Below are 24,029 nucleotides of genomic sequence, written 5' to 3'. Positions count from 1 at the left end.
GGAAAGGGTATTTTTGTTGTTTTGGCTGAAAAGAGAGGGAGAAAAAGCTCATCAGACAGAAAAAAAGATTTTGTACTCATGGCAGGTGGTGATGTGTCAGAGTAATGATGGAAAAAGGGTTTCTTCCATTTCAGAAACCAGAATTGATTGACACAGAGAACTGTTGGCAGTATGAGAAAATGCATCTTTCCCAGGTAGCGTGTTCAAAGACATTTCATCCAACAAAAAGCCATCCAAATGTCAGATTTAAAATGAAAAGCTGAAATATCTTTTGTTTCTTTTGGACAGTGTGTAAGAAGGAGAAATCAATTTCTTGGGTCAGTTTTGAACTGGTCTATGTTTTAGTTCAAAACCTGCACTGATGAGTTCTCTTCTCTGTTGTTCAGGTTATGTACCAGGTGGAAGGATTTGTGGACAAAAATAATGATCTTCTGTACCGTGACCTCTCCCAGGCCATGTGGAAGGCCAACCACTCCCTTATCAAAGCGTTGTTCCCAGAAGGAAACCCTGCTAAGATCAATCTGAAGAGACCACCAACAGCAGGTTCACAGTTCAAGGCTTCAGTTGCTACCCTGATGAAAAATCTCCAGACAAAAAATCCAAACTACATCAGGTAAATTCCCCAGTGCCAAAGATTTGGTCAGTTTGTTTGATGAGGTTATAAAAAAATAAAACAACAACAACAAAAAAAAAATCCTGATGTCCAAGGATAAACTATAAAAATGTATGGTTTAAGCTCACCATCACAGCTGTTAGCACATACAGTACAAAGAGACATCCCTTTTGGTTTTCCTGTGCAGGTGCATCAAGCCCAATGACAAAAAGGCTGCACACATTTTCAACGAAGCCCTGGTGTGCCACCAGATCCGGTACCTGGGGCTCCTGGAGAACGTGCGGGTGCGGAGGGCGGGCTACGCCTTCCGGCAGCCCTACGAGCCCTGCCTGGAGAGGTACAAAATGCTCTGCAAGCAGACCTGGCCCCACTGGAGAGGGCCAGCCAGGTAGGCAAACAGCAATATTGCAACCTGTCCCGAGTGAAATTCCCATCTTCCACATGTCCTGGGCTTTTAGTTGTTGTGCTTACGTTGCAAAAGGAATGCGGTGCGGGGCTTACTGATTTGGGTCTGAAAGAAAGGGTGTGAGAGAGAGATACTGCCATGGATTCAAAATAACTGGGAGGTCTGCAATGATCAGGAGTGCACTTACCTTTAATGACCAATTTTCAAAGTATAAGAACACTAATTTTGTTGAAGGCGGTCATACAATCTTCCTCTGCCCTTTCAGGAATAACTTTACATAATGATTGGGGAACAATTATGAGACAATCGTTGCAAATCAATTATATTAAATATATACGCTTAAATTGCATAGTATTCACATGTATTCTTGCAAATAGTGTCTGGGATGGGCAAATAAGCTTCTATTATTTCTTTTACGTGTGGCCACCAAAAGCAAGATTTCAGAATTGATTAACATCTTTTAGCTACAATATAAGTCTTCAGGTTATCAAGAGAATGATGGCAGTGTAGTATTGGTAACAATAGCATTGCAATAATCATCACAAAGATCTGCACAGTTCCACTTCCTTTTTTTCTATTGGTGTTCATAAAATACATTTGATGAGAATGGAACGCTGGCATTTGTCAAACTCGTCAGTCTTTGTTTCACATTCTGACATTAGTGTGAGCCCTTCCTTTTTCCTTCCTTCTGTTTTTAAGTAAAATAATTATAGATGTAAGAGGAAAAAATAGGCCGTTGCTGAGGCTGTAAAATAAAATTTGCTCTTTTTTTCATCAAATTATTCTGAATCTTTACAGTGATTATTCTTACCTTTAGTGGAAGAAAACACTGAGGAAATGAGTTAGGTTTTCAATCTTCTTATGTCAAGCACTATTTAAAAGTTTAAAATATGCTTTCATATACCTTCCACAAATTAAGCTGTGAATATGTAAACTAAGATGTTTTAGAGCTGGGGGTCGTGTTTGTTAAGCTCATTTACTCCTTCTTAGGGCTGGAGTAGAGGTGCTGTTTAATGAATTGGGAATCCCTGAAGAGGAATTTTCATTCGGTAGATCAAAGATATTCATCCGCAACCCAAGAACAGTAAGTGAAAAATGCCTCCTGCAAAATCAAGCCCTCTCTCATGAGGACAGCATCATCCACCACCTGGCTCCTACAGATTTTTATACATGCAGTGGTTTGATATATTGCTATGACAGAAGCATAAAAAAAAGAGCGATTTTTAATGTTAGGCCCATTAAAATCAATCTGAATCAAGATTCTACAATAACTGTCAGCTTTAATTTAATATAATTTTTGAGCACTGACTTGTGACATTGTATCTGCCACAAATCTTGTTGGTGTACCTGCCTGTAGCTCTGGAGAAGAATAAAACAATGTTTAATTAAGGGGGACTTCAGCAAAGAGGAGATTTCTCTTACAAGAACTGTGCTTATGGTATTTTTTCCTTGTCCCTTCTCTCCTGCTGTTTTTCTTCCAATATCAAACAAAACCCTGAAAACCCCCACACCCAGCTTTTCAAACTAGAAGACCTGAGAAAGCAGCGTCTGGAGGACTTGGCTACTCTAATTGAGAAGATTTACAGAGGCTGGAAGTGCCGTACTCACTTCTTGTTAATGAAAAAATGCCAGATTGTGATCGCTTCCTGGTACAGGAGATACTCAGTAAGATACCATCCTTACTGCATGGTGGGGGGAGGTCTCTTCATTGTTTACTACATATAACCTTCATAGGATTTTTTTTCTTCAATATGTACAGAGAGCTGTTGAAAGAATTCAATTTTATGTTACTACTTACGTACCAATAGCAGGAATAAAGAAAAGTTAGTTTATATAGAGTACTGTTAAGTGCTTACACTGTGCTAGTTTTTAAAAAATTAAAAAGCTCACCAGAGTCCTTTCACTCTGGGAGAGCAGGATTGTGTGGCTCAGCTGGGAAGAGTCTTTTTCATTCAGCTAAAATGCTGTGCTTCCCAACACTTACAGCGCCTCTCAAAACATATGGTTAATGTGTAAAAAATGTTCAGTAATATACATGTGCAGTTCTGTGGAATTCAGTCATTCCTAAGCCTTTTTGTGGTTTTGCCTTATTTGGAGCATTTGCCTAAGACTCAAAAATGCTGCCTGTAGGGGTTTATTTTAATTGTAACTCCTAAGACTTGTAATTTGGTATCATTCTTGATACAGTTAATCCCAAAACAGTTTCAGCTCTATGTGTGGACTGAGTGTTCTGTGCCACAAACTGATCCACGCTGCTACACCACTCTTTCATGTCTTCTTGGCAGTTAGTAAATAATACTGACTTACGTGATAAAAAAGATTTATTTGTTTTTAAAACCACTCTTGAACTTCTCAGCTGTGTTTTGTTATTGCTGGAGAATAACACAAGCATATCAGAAACCTTGATAAAACACGGAAAGAAAAATCTTCTTAAACTGCAAGTTGACAAATCCCCGTTTTTCAGTTGACAAGCAGTTCTGTTCATCCTCTTGAAAGCCATCAGTGTTTGGTTCACTTTTGGATAGTTAGGGGGAAGTCTAGATCATTTGAAAAAAGTATGACTGAAGCATATGTCTTGACTGTAAAAGCTCTTCTCTCTGACTTTGTGGGACTGAAAGGCCCCATTCCTACAAACAGCATCATTACAGAGTTGCACTGTGCCCATATGGCTTCATTATGATCTCACACATTCTTAATGAATTTTAAATGAACTTACTGCAGCTAGATTGGCACAGCTTTAAATACAAAGAAATGATAACAAATGCACAACCAAGAACTGCTGATTTCTTAACTGTAAGCCTTTATTGGGTCACTGGTGACACATGGCAGCAGTTGTTTTAATGGTCATGTTAGAGACCAATAAAATAAAGTTTTCTCAGCCTCTTCACATGGATGAAAGGCACCGTTCTCCTTACCCAACGTGACTGGTAGGCACCGTGCTTTGGAAGGTTTCACAGGAAATCCCTGGAATGAATAAAGATTTTTTTTAATAACTCCTTGTGCTGGAGGCTTGACTCAAGGATCTGCAGGCACTTGTCTGTCTGTTGCCTTGCAGGGCAGGACAGACAGCAGCTGTGGCATGAGGGTGGCCCAGAGAGGACCCTCTCCAGCTTGCTCACAGAGATTTTCACTGTCAATGAGTGGGTTGAATGTCAAGTCTAAAAGCCCTGTTGCAAAGTCTGTCAATTTAGTATTATAATAAATGCTGGGCTACTGGAGAACTGAATCTTTCCTTTTAGAAGGAAAATGCTCAGCTGTCCAGGAAATTTATTGTTCAACCTGGCATACTTAAATAGTAGTCCAGCATCTCAGTTAGGAATCCATGGTTTTGGACTTTTTCCTCTTCCTAAGTTATCATCAGCCATAATAAAAGTGCTGTGGGTAATAGGAACAGCACATGTCTTATAAAAAGGTGGTAAAAAGCTTAGCCTACAAACCTGAGTATGTGTGACAGTTTGTGTGCTGCTCTGGTGGAAAAGATAAATAAAGCTCTTACTGTTAGCATTTAATGTGCAATTGTGCTGCTGACCATGAACTTAGTGTTTCTGTAAACAGAGTGGCATTGTCCATGCAGCATTGTTGATGTGCTTTGTTTCCCCTCGAGTTGAACACACAATCTGATCTGCTCAGTCAGAAACGGTTCACTTTTTACATTTAGTGCTTGTCTCCTCAAGCACATTGTCAAATGTTAGTAATGAAAGGCTAATTATGCAGTGTTTAACAGACATAATATTCTGTTCTAAACATCACATACTTATTTCTAACACAGCAACAAAAAAAATACCAGAAGATAAAGAGTTCGGCTATCACAGTACAGTCGTACATCAGAGGGTGGAAGGTGAGTTTCCTGTTACTGCAGCTGTCTCTGTTTGCAGAGGTAAGGAGCAGGTCAGAAAACACTTTCCAAGTGCACTGAGCCTCCTGCCTGTCACACCTCCTCTCCTGGGAGCTTGTGGCTGTGCCACAGCCATTGTTAAACACTCATGTTTGCTGTGGAAGAGTTCAGGATGTCTGCATGTGCTTCATGGGCTACAAATCCCTGCAAAAGGTGCAAGTGGAATGCTGGGACCACACTAAACCATTGGGTTATCCTTGAAGCATCTTCTTCCATGGAATTGAGAAGGCCAGCAGCTCCAGAGAAGGGTGCTCTGGGGCTCTGCCATTGGCCTTAGGAAAAATGTAGCGCTGGACTGATTGGGAAGAAAGAAGCTGTGGTTGGCAGTTATTTAATGCTTAACAGGATTCTCTAAGAATGAATAAAATTGAAAGCAGGATTAAAATAAAGAGTTTGGGTTTCCTGGGCAATTTGTTACTTGGGTTAAATCTTCAAATCTCCATCTGCTAAGCAAAAGAGTGAAAGTGTACTTGTGTTAAGAAAGTAGTTTATTGCTGTGGGCTTTCACACTGCCTCAATTTGCCACAACTTTACTTCTTCTCTGAGAAGTTTGTACTTTGTGAAGGGATAATCATGATCCTAGTAGATATTTAAGGAATGATGCTTTAATAGGAGGTAAAAATGAGACTAACAGCTTACATGAAAGCAGTCATGATGCTTAAAGCCACTACTATCTAGCTTCAAAAAAAACAACCCTGGGCTCTTCTATTTTTTATTAACCTTTCTTTACCCTGCTAAAGGTGGCTTTCCCCTGTAGATAGGGAAGAGAGAACTGCCTTTAGTTCTGGAGTCTGTTTCCTTTCCGTCAGACAGGGAAGGAAGGAGCTACAGTTAGTAGATATTGGTGTAAATAGTCTCTCCTGCCCAGAAGGCTTTAAAGTTTGCCAGCAATAAAGTAACATGATTTGATTTTGCTATTTCTCTGGATTTTTACTTTGTCTTTATAATTTTGTTTAAATGAGTTTAAAATATCCTTTCATTCTAACTATTGATGTGCTGTCTTTTCCCATGAGCATTATTTGAAGAAAACTGGGTTAAAAGCATCATCTGAAGTTATGGTTTTCTGTTTGCCTTTGGAGAACAAGCTCTTTTGCAGTAGCATTGTGCATGAAAGCCTGGCATGACAGCAGCCTTTGGTGTGACCTAAAGACAGGCAATTTACTTATGATTTATTCTTTATTGCACTCTAAATGGATTAGACATTTATTGTATGGAGAAAAAATATTGTTGCCATTATGCAAACAGACATATAGATATCTCAGGTAATGCAGTAAACCTGGGAGAAAACGGAGCCATTGAACTAAGATCCCCTAACCTGCAAGTTGCATTATTGCAGCACAGAATCCTCCCTAGAGCAGCAAATTTTAGGCTGGGGCAGCATTTGTGAATGTATTTGCTTGGGGATTTGGAGGCAGTGATCTTTGGTTTTACCTAGATTTGCAAGTTGCAGTGCCCTACTTCAAAAGTATACAAATCTAGTTAGTTAAAAAGAACATTTTCAATTGTTTACAGGCTCGGAAACTTCTTCGGGAGCTGAAGCATCTGAAGCGTTGTAACGAGGCTGCCACAGTAATTGCTGCTTATTGGCATGGTACCCAGGTAAGAAAATGGCAACAAATTGTGCAACTGTGTGTCCCTACATGGAATGAAGAAGGATATCCCTCAGGATAGCTATCTGGGAATACTGTCAGTGCCTTAAACTGCTTTGACTGCTTAAACTGGTTTATTTTGGTTTCTCTTTGCTGCTAACATGTCATAGCTGGTGCAATCTGGGAAGCTGGGACACGCTTTAATTTTTGCTGTTTGTAGTGACTGGTTACTTGCTTTCTTTCTTGCACCAATGGGAACTTGCAGTAATCTTTCCTTTTCTAAGCTTTTCTATATCCCATTTTCAAATGCATCACAGGCACGAAGGGAACTGAGACGACTGAAAGACGAGGCTAGAAATAAACATGCTATTGCTGTTATTTGGGCTTTCTGGCTTGGACATAAGGTACCTCATGCACATATCACATGTCCCCCCCTTCATTACTCAGCAATATCAGCATTTAATCACTATTTCATAGTGAGAATTCATGACTAATACAATTCACTCTTAAATAATAGAGCATGATCATCAATTCCTTCCATTTCCATTCATGCCACACCTAATAAATCTGATAGAATTGTGTATGCCAGTTTTTTGTAGAGTAGGAAATACTTTGCATGGCAACCGAGTACAGATTTGCACTAACAAGCCATTAGATTAGATTAAAAATGACTGAACTACAGTAATCTCAAATTAGGAAATGCATTTAACTACATGTAAATATGCAAAGCATGGTTTGTGGGGGGAGAGAAGGTTGGGGTTTTTTTGGTGTGTTCCTCCCCATGCCCCAACAAGTGCTTTCAGTGACACTGTGTTAGTGATCCAATTGAGATTTTCACCACATATTATATATGTACCCTGGGCAGTTTTCATCTACAAGTTCAAACCAACATTATTAAGTTTCCTTAAATTCTACTTATGATTGGTTTAATTGATTCTCTGGCTGTGATTTGAGCCAGTAAAGAAAATTCAATAACCACAAGTAAAGGAAAATTTTATGAGCTGATCTTTTAGCAGAAAATGATGTTAGTTTGCAATTCTAAACTTACAGCTCTAGAAAAATCCCAGGAATTTCAGCATCAGCTGTTTGTTTTCAGAAGCAAAGTCCCACTGAAAGATTCTTGCTAATCCCCAGCCTGTAGTTCTGGGTTATGTGAACATTTGAAATGCTGTTCACTGGAGGTCAAAACTATATTGGTTTCAATTAATAAATTCCTAATTTAGCTGAAAACCATAAATACATTAGACTTGAAACATTTTTCAGTTGTTATTTATGTTGTGAGTGTGTTGTTAGAACACCTTGCCAACTGGATGGAGAAATGTGCTCAAATTATATCTGGAGTATAATGCTGTGTTTGACCTTTGTTATTTTGGTATAAATTTATTAGATTTCCAGCAAAATGGCAGCCCTGGGAATCCAAACAAACATGTTCAGAATTTCCTTCATACTAGGGAGTCTTGGAACTTTTCAGTTCTGGCTTGATATTTAGGTAATGATATAATTTGACAGACACACGGTTTCCTCTACATTTGATTAAGCACAATACGTCAAGAATTTATGCTTTTAACTAGAGCTCCTTTTACTAAAGTATTGCTCAGTACTGCAGAAGAGATATTTGTTTTCATAGTTTTAAGATATTTCTTTGATATCTTTATAAGATATATCCAGTAGATGCAATAGTGTTAACCATGTTAAAGTTCCTCATTTAAATGTTTAGTAGATTTGGATGATTTAATAGTTATTTTTATCAACTGGCTCACAAGAATTTAGTGAAAAATTGTCTCCTTATTCCTTAACTATAAATAATCTAAACATAATAATATATATATGAATATAAAGATAATAATCTAAATTGAATTAAGATTAGAAAAATAATTATAGTGTCTGATAAGGGAGACAACTTTTTTATTGATGTGATCTGTTATCTTTTCCTGGGGGAATATTTAGAACAAAAATGTTTAAAAGTTATCATCAGAAGTCTCTTGCTTTACCAAAAAAATCCAAAAACAAACAAACAAAAATAAACAAAGAGTGAGCCTCAGGTACTCAGTTTCCTTCCTTTTCACAAGATAGACAAATACTTAGCTTTGCATAGCTCTTGCTTTTACATTGCTGTGCAGTAGGAGCTTTTCTGCCAAGCAGATGAGTGAAAACATAATTTCTAAGTCTGCATCTTCTGTACATTAACCTTTCCAGCTGCACAAGGAGAGCATCACTGGCGCAGGCTGGAACTGCTGCTGCACAGGTCTGATAACTCACAGCTTGACAAGTGCAGATACAGGGCTAGAGCTGCTCTGACTGAGCCTGTATTACTGGAACTCTTCCTTGAGTGTTTTCATCAGATAACTGAACAAAAAATGTGCTGGTATCTCCTAAAATGTGACATGCTGTTAGAGTTGCCCACACATGCCTCAAATTGCTTTCCTAAAATGGAATGATTGATGAAAGGTAGGAAGGTGCTTATTGCCTTGTATATGAGGAATGCACCAGGTTTGATGGCTTTGCCCCTTAATTCCACAGACAGACATCATTTAACAGGCTGGAGAGTTTTTTTTTTTTGTTTTTTTTTTTTTCAATACATATCAAAATAAAAAAAATAACCTCCAGAATAAAAGCCCTCATTACAATGCTGGAAAGTCACCATGACACGTAGTTTCAGAGCTGATTCTGTCCTGCCCAGGCACTTGATAGTGAGATTTTAGGAAGTCTTGATTTTCACGTGCATCATTTTGACGGTAAAACTGCAGACAAAACTCTCCCATTAGAATGTACGTATGGGAGGTGTGCACAGAAGAGGAGAGGCAGGCCTGACAGCGAATAACAGGGCTGAATAACGAAATTCCCACCCGTGCGTGCCACGGCAGCAGCAGCGGAGGCTTTTCTCCGTGGCTTCACGCAGCTCGGGCGGCGCTGGGCGCGGGAGGTGAAGCGCTGCCCCTGATCCCTTCCCTGCTGGTGGTGGGAGCGGCGTCCCGCGCTCTCTGCATCGGGCTCTCTCTTTTGTTCACTCTCTGAACCTTTTAGGCTCGGAGGGAGTTGAAACGCTTGAAGGAGGAGGCTAGGCGTAAGCATGCTGTGGCAGTCATTTGGGCTTACTGGCTTGGACTGAAGGTACTTTCTCCAACACTCCCATCTTGTTAACATGAACTCAATAAAGCGTGGCACACCTTACTAACACTTAATAAACAAGCAGTTTTGTGTGGGCTCACTGGAAGGGATGTTTTTTTTACACATTGTTTAACTTTTGCCGTGGACTTGGCTGAAAAAGTCATAAGCTGAAGTTGCCTCACTTACAGCAATGTTGAGGCATTGGGGGTTTTTTGTCATGTCAGGAATTGCAGAAAGACAGACGATTAAAGGGACTGTATTACAGTTGTTGACTTTAAAAGATGACCTACCTTGGCAAAGGTCCTATCTGGAAAGATTACAAGGATGTATTTTCTTGTTGTGACCTCTGCTTGTTAGAATGGGAAATAGGGTGGAAGTGTCTGACCCTCACTGCTGCTCACAGTAGACCCCTGATCCCAGTGTTGAGGGCAGGGTGTAAAGCCAGTGGTCATGTCCTGTTGCATCCAGCAGCCTTTTTAGGGCCTGGCATTACACACCGACCTGTGGCTTGTGACAGCCATGAATTCCTAGAAAAATTGAAATGCACAAAAGTGTTTGCTTTCAAGAAAGTCCCTTGCTCTCAAGGATTGGTTGTCAAAAGAAAACACATCTGTAATCTGGAAAAATGTAGTTCTGCTCTGTAAATAGACTATGAAAATGGCATCTTCAGATGTTTCAGGTCTGTGCCCAAATGATTTACATAACACAGTTTTACAAATGCAGTCCTGAAGAACTGCAGAAATCTGAATCTGTTTGGCTTGGCTTGGAGTGACTGCTGCTAATGGGAATATTGTAGAATACAGAGGTCTGAAAGGAACAGTTCACTGAATAACGCAGAATAAAGTTCAGTGATGAAATAGTTAGAAAACATACAATTATAGTAATGCATGTTCATTTGTATGAAAAAAAAAATCCATTACAGTACGTACATGGAAAACAGAGCTGGAAAATACAAAGGAGCCATTTCAAGAAGTCATTCTGCAGATCAGAATCACTCTTTAGGTACTACTGCCAAAGTAGGTCTGTTTTTATGATTTTAAAACAAGGATATATCCCTCCTGAGAACTCAGAGACCATTTCATATGAAACAGTCGCATTTAAATGCAAGCTAATGACTCCAAAACATTTAAGGCACATTACAGCAGCAATGCATTTCTGCAGTCTGTGGTTTTCAATGAGTTTGTTAAATAGTGTCAGCTACATTTCCAGTTTCCATCTCACCTGAAATATACAGATTTTTCTCAATAAAACTGTAGTCTGTCATTCCAATATATCACTGTTACCACAAGTAGTTTGAAGGCAAAGTGTTTTCACCCATGATATGCGAGGCTGAGGAATTAAAGTTGATAAAAACGATGAAGATTAAACTATTAAATTGTGGGGATTTTGTTGTTTAGTTTTTTGTTTGTTTTGTTTTTTTTTTTTAATTGTATGCCAAGTAGATTTTAATAGCATTTGTGGTACTTTCCAGATTTATGCTTTTCTGGAGCAGCTTGCATTTCTCAGTGCTTGCTTTGCAGCTTCCCTGCAGCACCAATAGGATGTGTGGGTGTCTATTAGTCCCTTTCCTCCAAATTAATTTGCACACCTTTCAGCTCGCAAAGAATAATATAAAGCAAGATCATTAAGGAGAGTCGATGGTGAGATTTGGGATGATTGTGGTTGGAGTGGCTTTGAGTGTGTTAATTACCATCCCTGAATAATTAATAAAGGATGTACTCTAATTATAGAGCACTAAGCCTTGCAGAAAATGAGTGAATAGAACTCTAATATTTTTTTTTTCTTATAAAGTGAGAAGGAAAAAAAAATATCTGCTGAATTTGCATGGTGTGACGACAGCTGAATGTTGCCAGTTTTGTGGCATCTTAAGATGTTACGCATCTTAATGTGTAATTAAGCAAAATCTGTTCACCTGTGGGGTGGTTTTTGTCCACAAATGGTGACAGATTCTTGCTTTCCAAATGCTGGCTTATCTTAAAATGCATGAATGAGGCAGAAGGGGGTGCCAGGTAAATTATTTTCTGAGTTGAAGAGGATTTTATGCTATGGGTTTCCCTTTATATTCTGGTTACTGAGAAGCCAGCAACACATAGTGAGTTAGCTAAAACCACTACGTTTTGCTCTGGGGTAAATTATGCAAAGCCACGATGTTTTCCCTGGGTTTTGCCCAAAACCCATAACAGGTGTGTTGCAGACTGTGCCAGAGTTAGCAAAAAAACTGGGGGATGTTTCAGCTGACTTCAGGTGAGCCTGTGTGTCACATAAAACTGCAAATCAGGTGGGCTCTCCCTTACTGCTTTTTTTGAATTTTGCTCTAAGTAGCACTGATAGAAATACAAAAGGCAAAAGTACTCTAAAACTTGCACTTCCAAGTATGTATTTAAAATTAATATTGCTTGCAAAAATTATGATGTTCAGTTTTTTGATTAGTTTTTAATTTTATGGGATTTTTAAATAAATTTTGGGAGCAAATATCAAGCTGGCTGACATTAAGCAATCTTTGTGTTAATTCTCTGCTCTTACCAAGCACCAAAATCTTATTTTTCTTTTGGAATGAGGACTGCTTTTGTCAAAATAATTTTTTCATGCAGACATGTGCTCTGGAAAAAAAAAAAAACCCAACCCTTTTTATTATAGCAAACTCTCTATATTAAGAATGTTAAAGGAGAAAAATTGAAAATTTCACCAGTTAACTCTGTAATTAACTTCAAATAAGTGTCACTTTAGACACAACAAAATAGTATCATCCATGTTGATGTCTCACTTTTTCCAGTCCAGCTTTATGCAAAAGTCTATTGAAAATAGATTCATGCTGCAAATTCAACAATATTTGAATAATTTGCCTTTTTGGAGGGAAGGATTTCAAATTCCTTGATAAGTTTGCGAGTAATTGCACTCAGGTCAGCCGAGGTGTCTTTCAGACATCGTGGTCCATGGTCTGCTTCATATAATTTAAGTGTGACCAGGTGATGTTCCTATTTCAGGGAACCCTTTGCATGTACATATGCTTGTTTTTATGTCTTCTACCATAGAGCTTGTTAAAGTAGCACATGTGCAAACAAATTTGCTTTTTATATTCATTTTGAGGGTTTGTTTAACTTTCCAGGTCCGTAGAGAATACAGGAAATTCTTCAGAGCCAATGCTGGAAGAAAAATTTATGAATTTACCCTTCAGAGACTTGTATGTATATATCTGTACAAAGTACATGTACACTTCCTGTGTTTTAAGTTTTTATTTTCTGTCAAATGTCACAGTTGTGTTATGATAGTCTTTGTAAGGAAATGTCCAAGTACATGGAAAAGTGACAAATTAATATTCTGATATTGTAAAGAAAGGATAGTGATAATTTTTGGAGGTATAGGAATGGTACAAAGTATTTGCCACACTTCTGTGATATCTAAATCTGCCTTTCTCAATATACCTGGCTTTAAAAGTCCATATTCTGGTTTATGAGAGCTGAGAGTTGCAGTTTGGTACCTTTGCTTTTTAATCACAGAGCATCTGCTTTTCCTTGTGCACTGCAATAACTCTGATATTTGAACATTAATAAAACATCTTGCTTCAATTTTATCACAGATGCAAAAATACTTCTTGGAAATGAAGAATAAGATGCCTTCTTTATCACCAATAGATAAAAACTGGCCAGCGAGGCCTTACCTTTTCTTGGATTCAACTCACAAGGAACTAAAGAGGATTTTCCATTTGTGGAGGGTAGGACACATTCTGGTCCAGTCTGTGCAGAACTTCTTCCCATGATTTTCTACAGTTTTGTTCAAAAAGGGTCTATTTTTAGGATTTATTTCCTTCTATTCCAGCCAGGATAATTTTATTTCTTTGGAAGGAGTAGGTTTTTTGATCACTGCCTTGGGCCTGCTAGGGATATAACTATACTGGCTACTCCTTTCTGGGGCTAGGGAGGGAGGTTTGCTTCCTGCCATCAGCCTGTTAATTAATAGCTTGTAATACTTGTGTCCATGGCCAGGACTTAGACCCACACTGGAAGTGCTGGGTGGAATTTTTTACTTATAAGCTGTGGTTAGCTGAAATTTGTTTTGGATCTTTGGATGGAGAGAATCTGTACAAGTGCTGATGGGATGTTTTACTGATCTTGTGGGCTGTGTTTTCTGTGAATTGTCAAGGAACAGGTTTTCTTTCTGAGCCTGCAAAACTCATCCTCTCAGCTGTCTTTTTCTTCCTCTCTGCCTACATAAACTTCCAAAATTGTAGAATTGTATTTATATTTTTTTGAACTTTTTTAGTGCACTCTTCCAATGAATGGTGTCTCATAGATTAAGCTCATGTTTGAGTGCAAAATACTTAGGAGAGATGTTTTATATATTGTTTCTGGTGTAATTCAAAAGTATCTAGAATGGCTGAGGAGAAAAACACCTCTCCTGTTTGTTATCAGTGGCACGTAGGATGGAGCTGAATCACTTCAGAAGCATACAAAGAATGTGCATCTTGAGCAATGAGCAAACATTAGTCTGTGGTGCTGTGAGATTGGGAAAGATAATTTTATGGTTTGTTTAATATATCCTGTTTTGTAGTGTAAAAAGTACAGAGATCAGTTCACAGATCAGCAAAAGCTTATATATGAAGAAAAACTGGAAGCGAGTGAACTTTTCAAGGACAAGAAGGCTTTATATCCAGCCAGGTAATGACTGATTCTGCTGCTTTCAGTGTACAACAAATTCAATATCCTCACATAGATTTGGGAAACTAAGCAGGATTTTGCTTTTTATCTTAAGCAGGAAAGTGCATTTTCCTTGCTTGACAACATCTCTCCATCATTTGCCTTTACCATCCTGAAAATTGACCTCAGTTGGAAGCAAACTTAAATGATGTTACAGCCACCAGTCCTGTGATAGCAAGAACTTCTGTCCAGAATCCATGGTAGTTTGTTGTCTAATCCCCCTTGACATGCTCATGCTGTACAAGTTTGGGGAACTTGCAAGAGGGAACAATTTTCACCTTTTTCCAGGAAACAATTTTCACCCTTTCCCCTCATTCCCTTCAGGCTGTTTCCTGCAGTAATAACTCAGAGTGAGCTGGAAGGCTCTAAGTGACAATGTCACTCACTCCCAGATGAGCTGTGCTGAGGAGCTCTCCTGTGTTCAAACTTAGCACATTCATAGTGCTCTAAGGTGAAGACTGAGTAATTTAAGAGTTTAAAAGAAATTTACTTAAAGATACTTGAAAGAAATTTATATTTCCATTTTAGAATTTTTTTTCTTTTAATAGTGTGAAATCTCTGCAAATATGTTTTTTTGTTTCTCAGATTATTGAGTTCTTTGAAACTGATAGATTCTTGTCATTGCTATTTATAGAGCCAGCATTATTCAAGAAAGTGAAGTAGTATTTAATTTTAAGGAATATGCTTATTTTGGTATGCAGTAAAACTGACAAAAGAGAGATATGTTGTCCTTGATATAAGTTAGCTTACACTTTTTAAGTGAATACAAGCTTATAAATTGTGTTTTTTTCTTGAAAACAACCATCTTGTCCATTGAGAGAGAGTTCTCTCTTAGCAGCACAATTTGAGCTGAACAGGAACAAACAGAATGAGAAGCAAGGTTCAGCAGAGGGAGGAACAGGGATCTACAAGAGTTTATGGGAACAGTTCCATGCATGGACAAGCTCTGCTTGTTGTTTGTGTGTTTCCTTGGTTTTGTGTCATTTTTTTATTGAGACATTTCCTGTTTTCCTGTAATGTACTCGGTATATGTTTCTCTTTTTTCCCCCTTCAGTAGATCACTCATTTAATGGCTATATATGCTAGCTTGTGGTTTGTTCCTTATTTGCTTTGGGATGTCTTTTTATGCTGCTGGGAAAAGAGAAAGATGGTGCCTTTGGACTTTCCTATGAGCAAGCAGGTTTTTTTACTTTTTAGTCAGTATACATCTGCTCAGCATAGAGCTCCTTGGAAAGGAAGGAATTCTATTTATATCCCTGGTTTGGTACTTTTTACACTGAGGCTGAACAATGAAATAACCTACAGCAAAATATACACACACATACACACATATATATATATTTATTTATTTGAGTCATTTTTATCCAAGACATTCTTAAGTGCTATACGTGCTAGAGGAGCTGTTGATTCATTTCAGTTTTAGCTATAACTTATCATCATTTGATCAGGGATGAAGTCCACAGGGAATCTACTGTTTTGCTGACTATGGTTTCATAATGGTAATTAATAAAGACCAAAAAAACCCAAAGCTCCAACATGGTGGAAAGTTGGAATGCTTTCCCTACCCTGCATTCATTTAGAAACATTTCCATGTCTTTTTGTCTGGTATCCAGAGCTGATTAGCTCCTACTGTTGTTTTGTTGGGGTTTCTTTTTTGTATTTTTTTTTTAATTTGCCTAAGGGTAGAAAAAATTATTGAATAAAGTTTCTGTTTAATTTACATGATAATGGTTCATAGGATGTGGCTAATTTTCTGTCTGTAGTATAATTATTTCAGGAGAAAGAGGGACTTGTGGGTACTAGAATTCCAGTATCATTCCTCTTCCTTCCCATCTCCCTGTGTGCATGAGATGCAATGGCAAAGGCAGTGCTGTTCCACATAATGCATTGGTTTCTCTTGGGCTCGTCTTGGCAAAGCTTTGGCTGACGTCAAATCACCATTTTTAAAGTTGCAGACACAATATCAATTCATAGTGAAGCCCTTATTTTAACACCCTGAGGTGTGTAAAGATGGGGGAATTGGCAAGTGCAGCAGATCTTGACAAGGAGCTGCTGCATGCTGCACAAACAAGGCAGATCTTGAAGGCGAGTTCATGTCTGCCACTGACGTCCTGCCTATCAGTATCAGTCGTGTCAGCCCTACTGGGGTTTTATTTTCTGTTTTCACAGAGACTCACTGGGTGATTTCAAATCACAGTTGACTGTATCTGCAGGGATGTTTGTGTGTCTGATATCCAAAGCAATTGGGCCCATTTAATTGGAAAATGCTTCCAGAGCAAGGAAAAACCCCATTCTATTCTGTCTTTGGTGATAACTTTCTCTTCATTTACCATCACTGAAAATGATGCTTGGTGCATCTCCTCATTGGTTCATGTTTCCTTTGCAGTGTTGGGCAGCCATTCCAAGGAGCTTACCTGGAGATCAGCGAGAATCCCAAGTACAAAAAGCTCAAAGATGCTGTGGATGAAAAGATCATTATTGCAGAAGTTGTGAATAAGATCAATAGAGCCAATGGGAAGGTAATCACATGGATTTGATTTATCCAGAAGGGTAGATCATTTTGGTTACAAATGCACTGAAAGCAAGACTCCTATTAGTCTGAAGATTTTAAAATAATGTGTATTTTTAAGGGCAAGACTGGAGATGTTGGTTTTATGTACCGTGGTGATTTTAAACACCTCTTTAAATTTACATAATGATTACTAAATTCTTGTTCTGTATTTTCCAGTGACTTTTCCAAACAAAAAGGATATCTCATCAACTGGTAACAGACTGTATTGTGTCACAACTAAATGTAGTCTCTGTACTCAACTAAGATCTTCTATTTGCCAATTAAAGAAAATAAACATTTAGAGAATATCATACTCAAGTATTCAGAAAACTTAACTTTTCAATGTCCATGTTGTCAGTCAAGCTTCTGATTATCACATTTCATTATCTTTTAAAATTATGAGTGGCATACTCTTCTAGCTTTACCTGTCTTCCAAAGCTCTTTGGAGCGAAGATGCAAGTTTCTTGTATCATTTGAATAAAGTTGTTAAAGTTGGGTACCTTTTTATTCTGACAACATAGAACATATTTTGCATTTAAATTATACTTATTAAAACAGGAAGTATTATTCTGCCTTAGTAAACTTAATTGTTTTCACCATATCTGTGTAAATATTAGAAGTAGTAGATCTTAACTTCTCAGATGTAGATGTCATTCATGCATTTGTAGGAATGAAATTAGGTTACCCATTGTTGATGCCAAGTTAATTTTCTGGTTTAGAAGAAACTAGTTAAATGAAGACAATATCTTTCCTGTACTTTCATAGGCTACAGCTCTCAAGGTTAAAAAACAAATTAATGAACTATGGTTCTATGTGCTTAAGGCAGCTACTTCTTAATTTTAATAAAGATTTTATTCTTTTAAAGTTTACAGGAGAAAAATGTGGATGTGGATTAAGTTCTCATTTCTCTTTCTTACTATTTTCTAAGACAAATTTAAGAACACACATTTTATACTTTAAAAACATTTGTCTTTTAAAAATATGAATGCTTATCCTCCTAAAGGGTAATTCCAAGAGATAAAGAGAGGAGGACATAACTCTGAAAAGTACTTATGTGATTTGTGTTGCCCTCCATCATAGTTTTGGTGAATAATGCTGAATATAGAGACTTAGTGTGTGATGATTTTCCTGGAGATTTAAGCAGCATGAGAAATGAGGTTATCCTGATTTGCATAGTTTCAGAGTTTGACTTTCTGAATTTTACAGCTGTAAGCCAGTAATTAAAGGAACTGTTTATACCTAAGCATATGTGCCAAAATGAGCTAAGCTTCTTAGTCTATAATTAGACACATAAATAAATTTGACCTGATTTTAACTGATCTGCAGTTTTTACTGAATATCAAATGTTCACATTTGCTAATGTGGGACAAGCTTTTTAGCTCTGTGAACTCCTTGGAGTCTTAGTGGGTGCTCAGTGAAAATCAGTTCTCTCTTCATGTAGACAATGATCTGCATTTTTGCATTTTCACAGGCTGCGTCCAGGATTTTCTTATTAACCAAAAATAACGTTCTTCTTGCGGATCAAAAATCTGGGACTATCAAGTCAGAGGTTCCACTGGGAGATGTTACCAAAGTGTCCATGAGCTCCCAAAATGATGGATTCTTTGCAGTGCACCTCAAGGAGGTTGGTTGCCACTCCATGACAATATGACTGTTTTATGTGCAGCAATGAAAATCTGTTTGTTAATTATCTTGTAGCATTAAACCATAGGGGTCTAGCTTGTAGGCTTAGAAATGTATTTAACTTTGCCATAGATGACAAAAACCTTTGATTTAAAGCTGCTGAAGCCAAATGAGAACAGTTTATTACATTATGAACAATCATTTAACTGTGAAAATCAGACTTTGTGTTTCACTGCAGTCTCTTCAGGATCAGAGTTTTCCACTTGCAATATGGTTCAGGTACCTTGTGCCAGTGCTTTCCTTACATATGCTGGTAGAATATTTCTCTCTTCTTTATGGGATGCCAAGAAGTCGTTGAGGAACAGTTAATTTGTTACTCAGTTCTAAAGAACTTAGCTCAGTGCTATATTTGCCTCATTGCACTGTAACCATTGCTCTGCTAAAATCATTAAGCTGGCATCTGTATTCTAGCCTAAATGAATTTGAAGACTGTTATATACAGTGTCTTTTCATACTCGCTGCCATCATCCTAATCCTGGTATTTGCTTTTGCTCCTTTCCACAAGTATTGGAAGCTTGCTGGGGTGTATCCAGACCAGGGATACAGAAACACTACAGTTTTGTAGGAAAATGAAGATGGCCTCCTTTAGGGCCACAAGGGATTTTTTTTTCTTTCTCACCTGATTTGTAGATTATTTGGGTGCAAATGATATTTTGATCCTATACACTGCACTGCAATCCCTATTTAATTTGCAAGACAAAAGATTGTTTTCTTGAACAGGGAAGGGAAGACTCCTTGTAGACCCTCCTGCTTGGCTGCCATTTAATCATACTCGAGGTTTTGGTAGTCCTCACTGCTTTCCTTTCTGTTTCAGGGTTCAGAAGCTGCCAGTAAAGGAGATTTCCTGCTCAGCAGTGATCACCTCATTGAAATGGCCACTAAACTTTACCGCACTACTCTCAGCCAAACCAAACAGAAGCTCAACATTGAGATATCTGATGAGTATGTTTCTTGTTTGCTTAAGAGTGCATTTCCTTCAATGCAGCATGCTAAAAAGTCAAGTAGCTGGTGTCAGAATAACAAAACACTGTTGTGTAGCTAATGCTTCTTTTCTCTTGACAGAATACTTGTAAAGAAGGATCCAGTTTTCAGTGTCTACTCATTTATAGTATTCATTTTGGCTTTCTGTAATGACTTTCAGGGACATAAAAGTGTGCTTTTGTTAAAGTAGTTTCAAATAGGGCTGTGAAGCAGAATTGCTGCTGGTAGAAATAATTGAGAGTTACTACATTGGAGAGAACAATTTTGCATGTGACTGAAAAGTTCACAGATTACTATGAGATGTTTATAGATTAGAGTGGACACTAGGTGCCAAGTTCTTCTGAAAATAACCCTAAAATGAATACAAAGCCTGTCCCCAATCCAGTGTAGGTTTATGAAGCTCTATCTCTTGTGAAGCTGTAACAACCTATTGTTGTCTGGGAGTTTTGGTTGTTTAAAAGCTTTGTTTGATGAAAAGTCTGCATCTCAAAATAATATTTATTTCTGATTGGCACAGTTTCATATTTTGGTCAATAAGGACTGCCCTTGTGGTGTTTTTAGCTATGGAATAAAAATGTTTGCGAGTGAACTCCTAAAGTTTGCTGAGGAAGAGCCTCCCACTTAGTCCACCATTGCCATGTGCCACTTTTGTTCTGTGAAGTGGCCCCTCTTTTCAGTAATGTTGATTAGGTGGTTTATTCACTTTGAATAAAGAGGAAAATTTGGAACCCTTTAACAATGGTTAAATAAATTTCCTGTAGGCAAAACCTGAACCATTTTATCTGGCTGCACCATGCTCTGTGTGTGTTCTAGAGTCATGGTAGTGGATACAGTTTGTATCTGTTCAGATTTGAGGATTTATTAAAAGGCTAATTTTGCTCTTTCCTTGAAAATAAATCTGCCATTTTCCTTTTTTGTATTACCAGATGCAATTTAATTTCCTCAAGAGTATGTGAGTTTTGGTCTCTAACAGAGTGTGGCTATCCCCAGTAAGTTTCTAGTTTAAGGGAGGCTACAAAGGAATAAACTACTGAAGCTAAGTTTAAGCATGCATTGCACTAGTCTGGACAGCCTTGCTTGCCTTAGGTCTGGAAAAGAGCCTGCTTTCAGGGAGTCTTGCTTTTTGGGATGTGGTTTTTGTTTCTTCTCTTGCAGATTAAAAACATTCATGTGTATATTGCTATTGAGTTTGTCCAGACTAAATAATTTTAAGCTGTTTGCTGTTCCATCTCTGATGGTGAAGCCGTAGTCTTCTCCCTGCTAGAGTTTAGACACAAGCACAACTAGGGATTGAGGAGAAAATGTGGCTTTATTTTGACTACCCTGATTTTTGGGAAGGGAGCTGATGTGAGAAATCTGTTGATGCAGGGCTGTGTTTAGGAAGAGACACACCATTCACATGCATAATGTCGGATCAGTGGGTGTAGGGAAATGCAGCGTTGGTGACGAGACAATGGCTCTAAGAGCTGCAGGCATTTTTGGGTGCAGCTGTAAATGCTGCACCCCAAAAATGCAGTGCTGAGCAAGCTGTGAGTGCCTGGGCTGTGCAGCAGGAAAGCAGGACCCAAGGGCAGCTCAGCTCAGCAGAGGCCACTTCCTCCCCTGAGCTCTGCCGTCAGCTTGATTTGTGGTTTCCGGCTGCAGAGCAAATTCTTTGAAGTTTTTGGCCTCTGCTGGAGGACTTTTTAAGGATGCTAAAAGGGAAAATCGGCTGCATTACAAAGGACTTTTTAGGTCAGCAAACACTGCATGTGAGCCAAGAGGCAGCACTGCCTTGCCTTATGGCTTTTAATCTTGCTATCTAGATCCGTGAGAGGTTTGAGGCTCCACAGGAGCACGTTGGGTTTTTGTGGTGTTGTTTTTTCTTAAAAGCAATTCTCCACATTCAATGAGATTTCCCTTCCAGTAAAAAGTGAAGAGTCGAATCCAGATTACTTTACCCTGAACTGTAGAAAATGTCTAAATTTGGAGACTGCTGGACAGGAAGTGAATTTTCCCAGTTGCTGAGCAGGGGGCTATAAAGGCTAACAAAGGATTAGACATATGAGAGCTGCTGAAATACCAGATGGACTAAATTAAGCATAAATCAGAAGAAAACTCCCTATGTTGCTACATAGTGTTGATCTTCCATGAAAACAGAGAAGTCTCTTTGGCCAACGGTGAAGTAGTTGGAAATGGTCTTTGCTGCATTTCTGGTAGAAGAGAAATTCTGTTTCAAACTGCTTTTTTTTTTTTTTTTTCTAAAGGAATAGCAAACTAACTTGTAAAATGTCCACAGTTATAGGCAAAAAGCAATTATTAAGAGATACGATCTGAAGGAGATTCTAGCCATACCTAATACCATCTGAAGGAGATTCTAGCCATACCATAAAGTATGGCTTTTTTTATTTATTCCCTAACTCTTTATTATTAATACAGAGTTGAAAATGACATCTTTTGGAGTGATGCTTAGAACCAACAGGAAAAGACTTCTGCCCTTCATGTGTCTTTTTTTTTCTCTCCACTCTCTTAACTAAATTTTTTACCATCCCCTCTTTTAGGTTTCTGGTCCAGTTCAAACAAGACAAAGTGTGTGTGAAGTTCATACAAGGCAGCCAGAAAAATGGCAACATCCCAACTTGCAAGCGAAAAAACAATCGACTTCTCGAAGTGGCTGTCCCCTAACTGCAGCTGGTGACTCCCCCTTTCATGGACTTGTTTCTTTGTAATAGTGCAATTTTAGTGGTTTGGTTTTGCTATTTTTATCCTTTTCTGGAGCTGTTGATGGCTAATAGCTTTAGAAACCCTTGGCAAAACATTTGATCGATCGACTTTGAAATCTTTTTGTTCATGCCAGAGTTTTAACCCTCAAAATGTAGATTTTTATCCAGTGAGGCATTTTTACCAGCTGGCACATATCTGTCATACAACCAATCATTCTCTTTGTTTAGCAGTCGTATTTTAGTGCAGCATATCATAAACCCACATATTAATGGTAACTTACTTGTATTCCTTAGTCTAGAGATCTGCTTAACAGGAATTATACATGGCCTTGATGCTGGGTAGCCATTTGTGCCCAGTGTCCTTTTATCCCAACCTCTCCAGGTCTCTGGCAGGCTCCTCATGTCCTGCCCCTGCAGAGCAGCAGAGCAGAGGCTGATAAAACAACTCCTGTAGCTCACACTAGGACCTGTGTAACTCATCCTGCTGGTTGGTACAGCACAGAGACATCTAATTCTGCAAAATAGAAGGAATAGATGATTGCACAAGCAGCTACATGCATAATTTTATAGTAAGACATACGGAATTTCGAAACAGCATTTTTAATTAGGTCAGATGTTTTTAATGACTTTATAAAGTAGAGATCAGCAGAATTAAAGAAGCTTTTTCTTTTTTTCACAAAAGCTATAAAGTTCAAGGCATATTTTCTGTTCTGCTATTCTTCTTTTAAATTATGATTTAACATTAGAGCCTGAAAAATGCAATAGTATTCATAACACAAGTAAATGCTAGTTATTTAAACAGTTCGTTATCAAGTGAAAGGTTTGAGCCTCTCTTTTAAATATTGGCATGTACAATGTGCAATAAAACATACGTGACATTTTGTGAGATTATTTATAATACACTTTTGTGTGGAAGAGAGAGGATTGGTGCAGACTGCATAGACAATGTAGGGATTAAAATAGATCTGTGTTGTTAATTTGCAGTTTTTAGAGTGTACACTACAGTTGTTGATTTGGGAAGAATACCTAGAATTAAAAAAAGAAAAAAATCCTTAATTTGAGGGTCTGTATATAAATTGGTATTATGATAATAAAACTGTTCTAATTCTGTGCTGTTTGGTACTCCTATGTTATAACCATATTTTTGTACTCCAAACTATTTTATATAACTCGTGTGCCTGATGTAAATGCGTGCACAGAAAATACAATCAAGGGCCGCATTATAAACCTTCAGTGTAGCTGATTGCACTTAATCTTTTATAAGCCAGAAGCATTAGCTGAAATCCTTGAGAGGAGAGATGCTTTTCCAGAGGGAAGGAACTGCTCACGTGAAGGGTTTGTGGGATGTGCCTCTGTGATTTGTCGATGCGAGGACACTGGAGAAAGCGCCTTGTGTTTTTGTGGTCTGATATAGGACAGAGTAAGACCCTGGCTGTCTGATGTGCAGTGCTGGAAGCCCAAGCATAAATAAAAGAAAGAAAAAGAAAAGTTCAGAGTCTCCTTCCTCTCCCGGTGGTGATGTGATGTCACATTCAAGGTGGTGATGTGATGAGGGCTCCTCTGGGTAAAGTTCAAGGTTAAAACGCTGTTTACTGCAATAGGTGTTCAAGTGCTAATTGTTATTAGTCTGAAAAATACAACTGGCTTGGGTTACACCACCCTCTGCTTTGGGATTAAATAGTTTTCCTATGATTTGGATACAAAGCAGTTGTTTTAACAGGCTGCTTCAGTGTTGCTGTTAAAAGTCCATATGTGTGACCTTGAAAGGTGGTAGTAATCAAAGGATGTATTTCCCCAACTGACAAAA

The 24,029-nt window shown here is 38.2% G+C and overlaps 1 protein-coding gene across 10 annotated transcripts in view; it reads left to right on the top strand.

The window, feature by feature from the left end:
* Positions 1-23,332, top strand: part of MYO1B (myosin IB) — a 107,162-nt gene extending 83,830 nt beyond the window's left edge. For 4 of the 10 annotated variants that reach the window (XM_077785145.2, XM_021531365.3, XM_085585278.1 and 1 more), the window contains 15 exons: positions 387-613; positions 801-1,001; positions 2,010-2,103; positions 2,535-2,684; positions 4,789-4,857; positions 6,427-6,513; positions 6,821-6,907; positions 9,528-9,614; positions 12,718-12,792; positions 13,189-13,323; positions 14,160-14,266; positions 16,692-16,824; positions 18,328-18,480; positions 19,354-19,481; positions 22,061-23,332. In XM_077785145.2, coding sequence (XP_077641271.1) covers positions 387-613; positions 801-1,001; positions 2,010-2,103; positions 2,535-2,684; positions 4,789-4,857; positions 6,427-6,513; positions 6,821-6,907; positions 9,528-9,614; positions 12,718-12,792; positions 13,189-13,323; positions 14,160-14,266; positions 16,692-16,824; positions 18,328-18,480; positions 19,354-19,481; positions 22,061-22,184 — 1,857 coding nt within the window. In that variant the 3' untranslated portion in view covers positions 22,185-23,332. The remainder of the gene's footprint in view (positions 1-386; positions 614-800; positions 1,002-2,009; positions 2,104-2,534; positions 2,685-4,788; positions 4,858-6,426; positions 6,514-6,820; positions 6,908-9,527; positions 9,615-12,717; positions 12,793-13,188; positions 13,324-14,159; positions 14,267-16,691; positions 16,825-18,327; positions 18,481-19,353; positions 19,482-22,060) is intronic. The other 6 variants (XM_021531370.3, XM_085585280.1, XM_021531369.3 and 3 more) reach the window with 3 other exon arrangements.
* Positions 23,333-24,029: the final 697 nt, after the last annotated feature.

The sequence above is a fragment of the Lonchura striata genome, chromosome 7 (assembly GCF_050655825.1).
Source record: "Lonchura striata isolate lonStrDom1 chromosome 7, ASM5065582v1, whole genome shotgun sequence".
Classification (NCBI taxonomy): Eukaryota; Metazoa; Chordata; class Aves; order Passeriformes; family Estrildidae; genus Lonchura; species Lonchura striata.
Note: the sequence above shows the minus strand (reverse complement) of the source record. Positions and strands in the feature narration are given on the sequence as shown.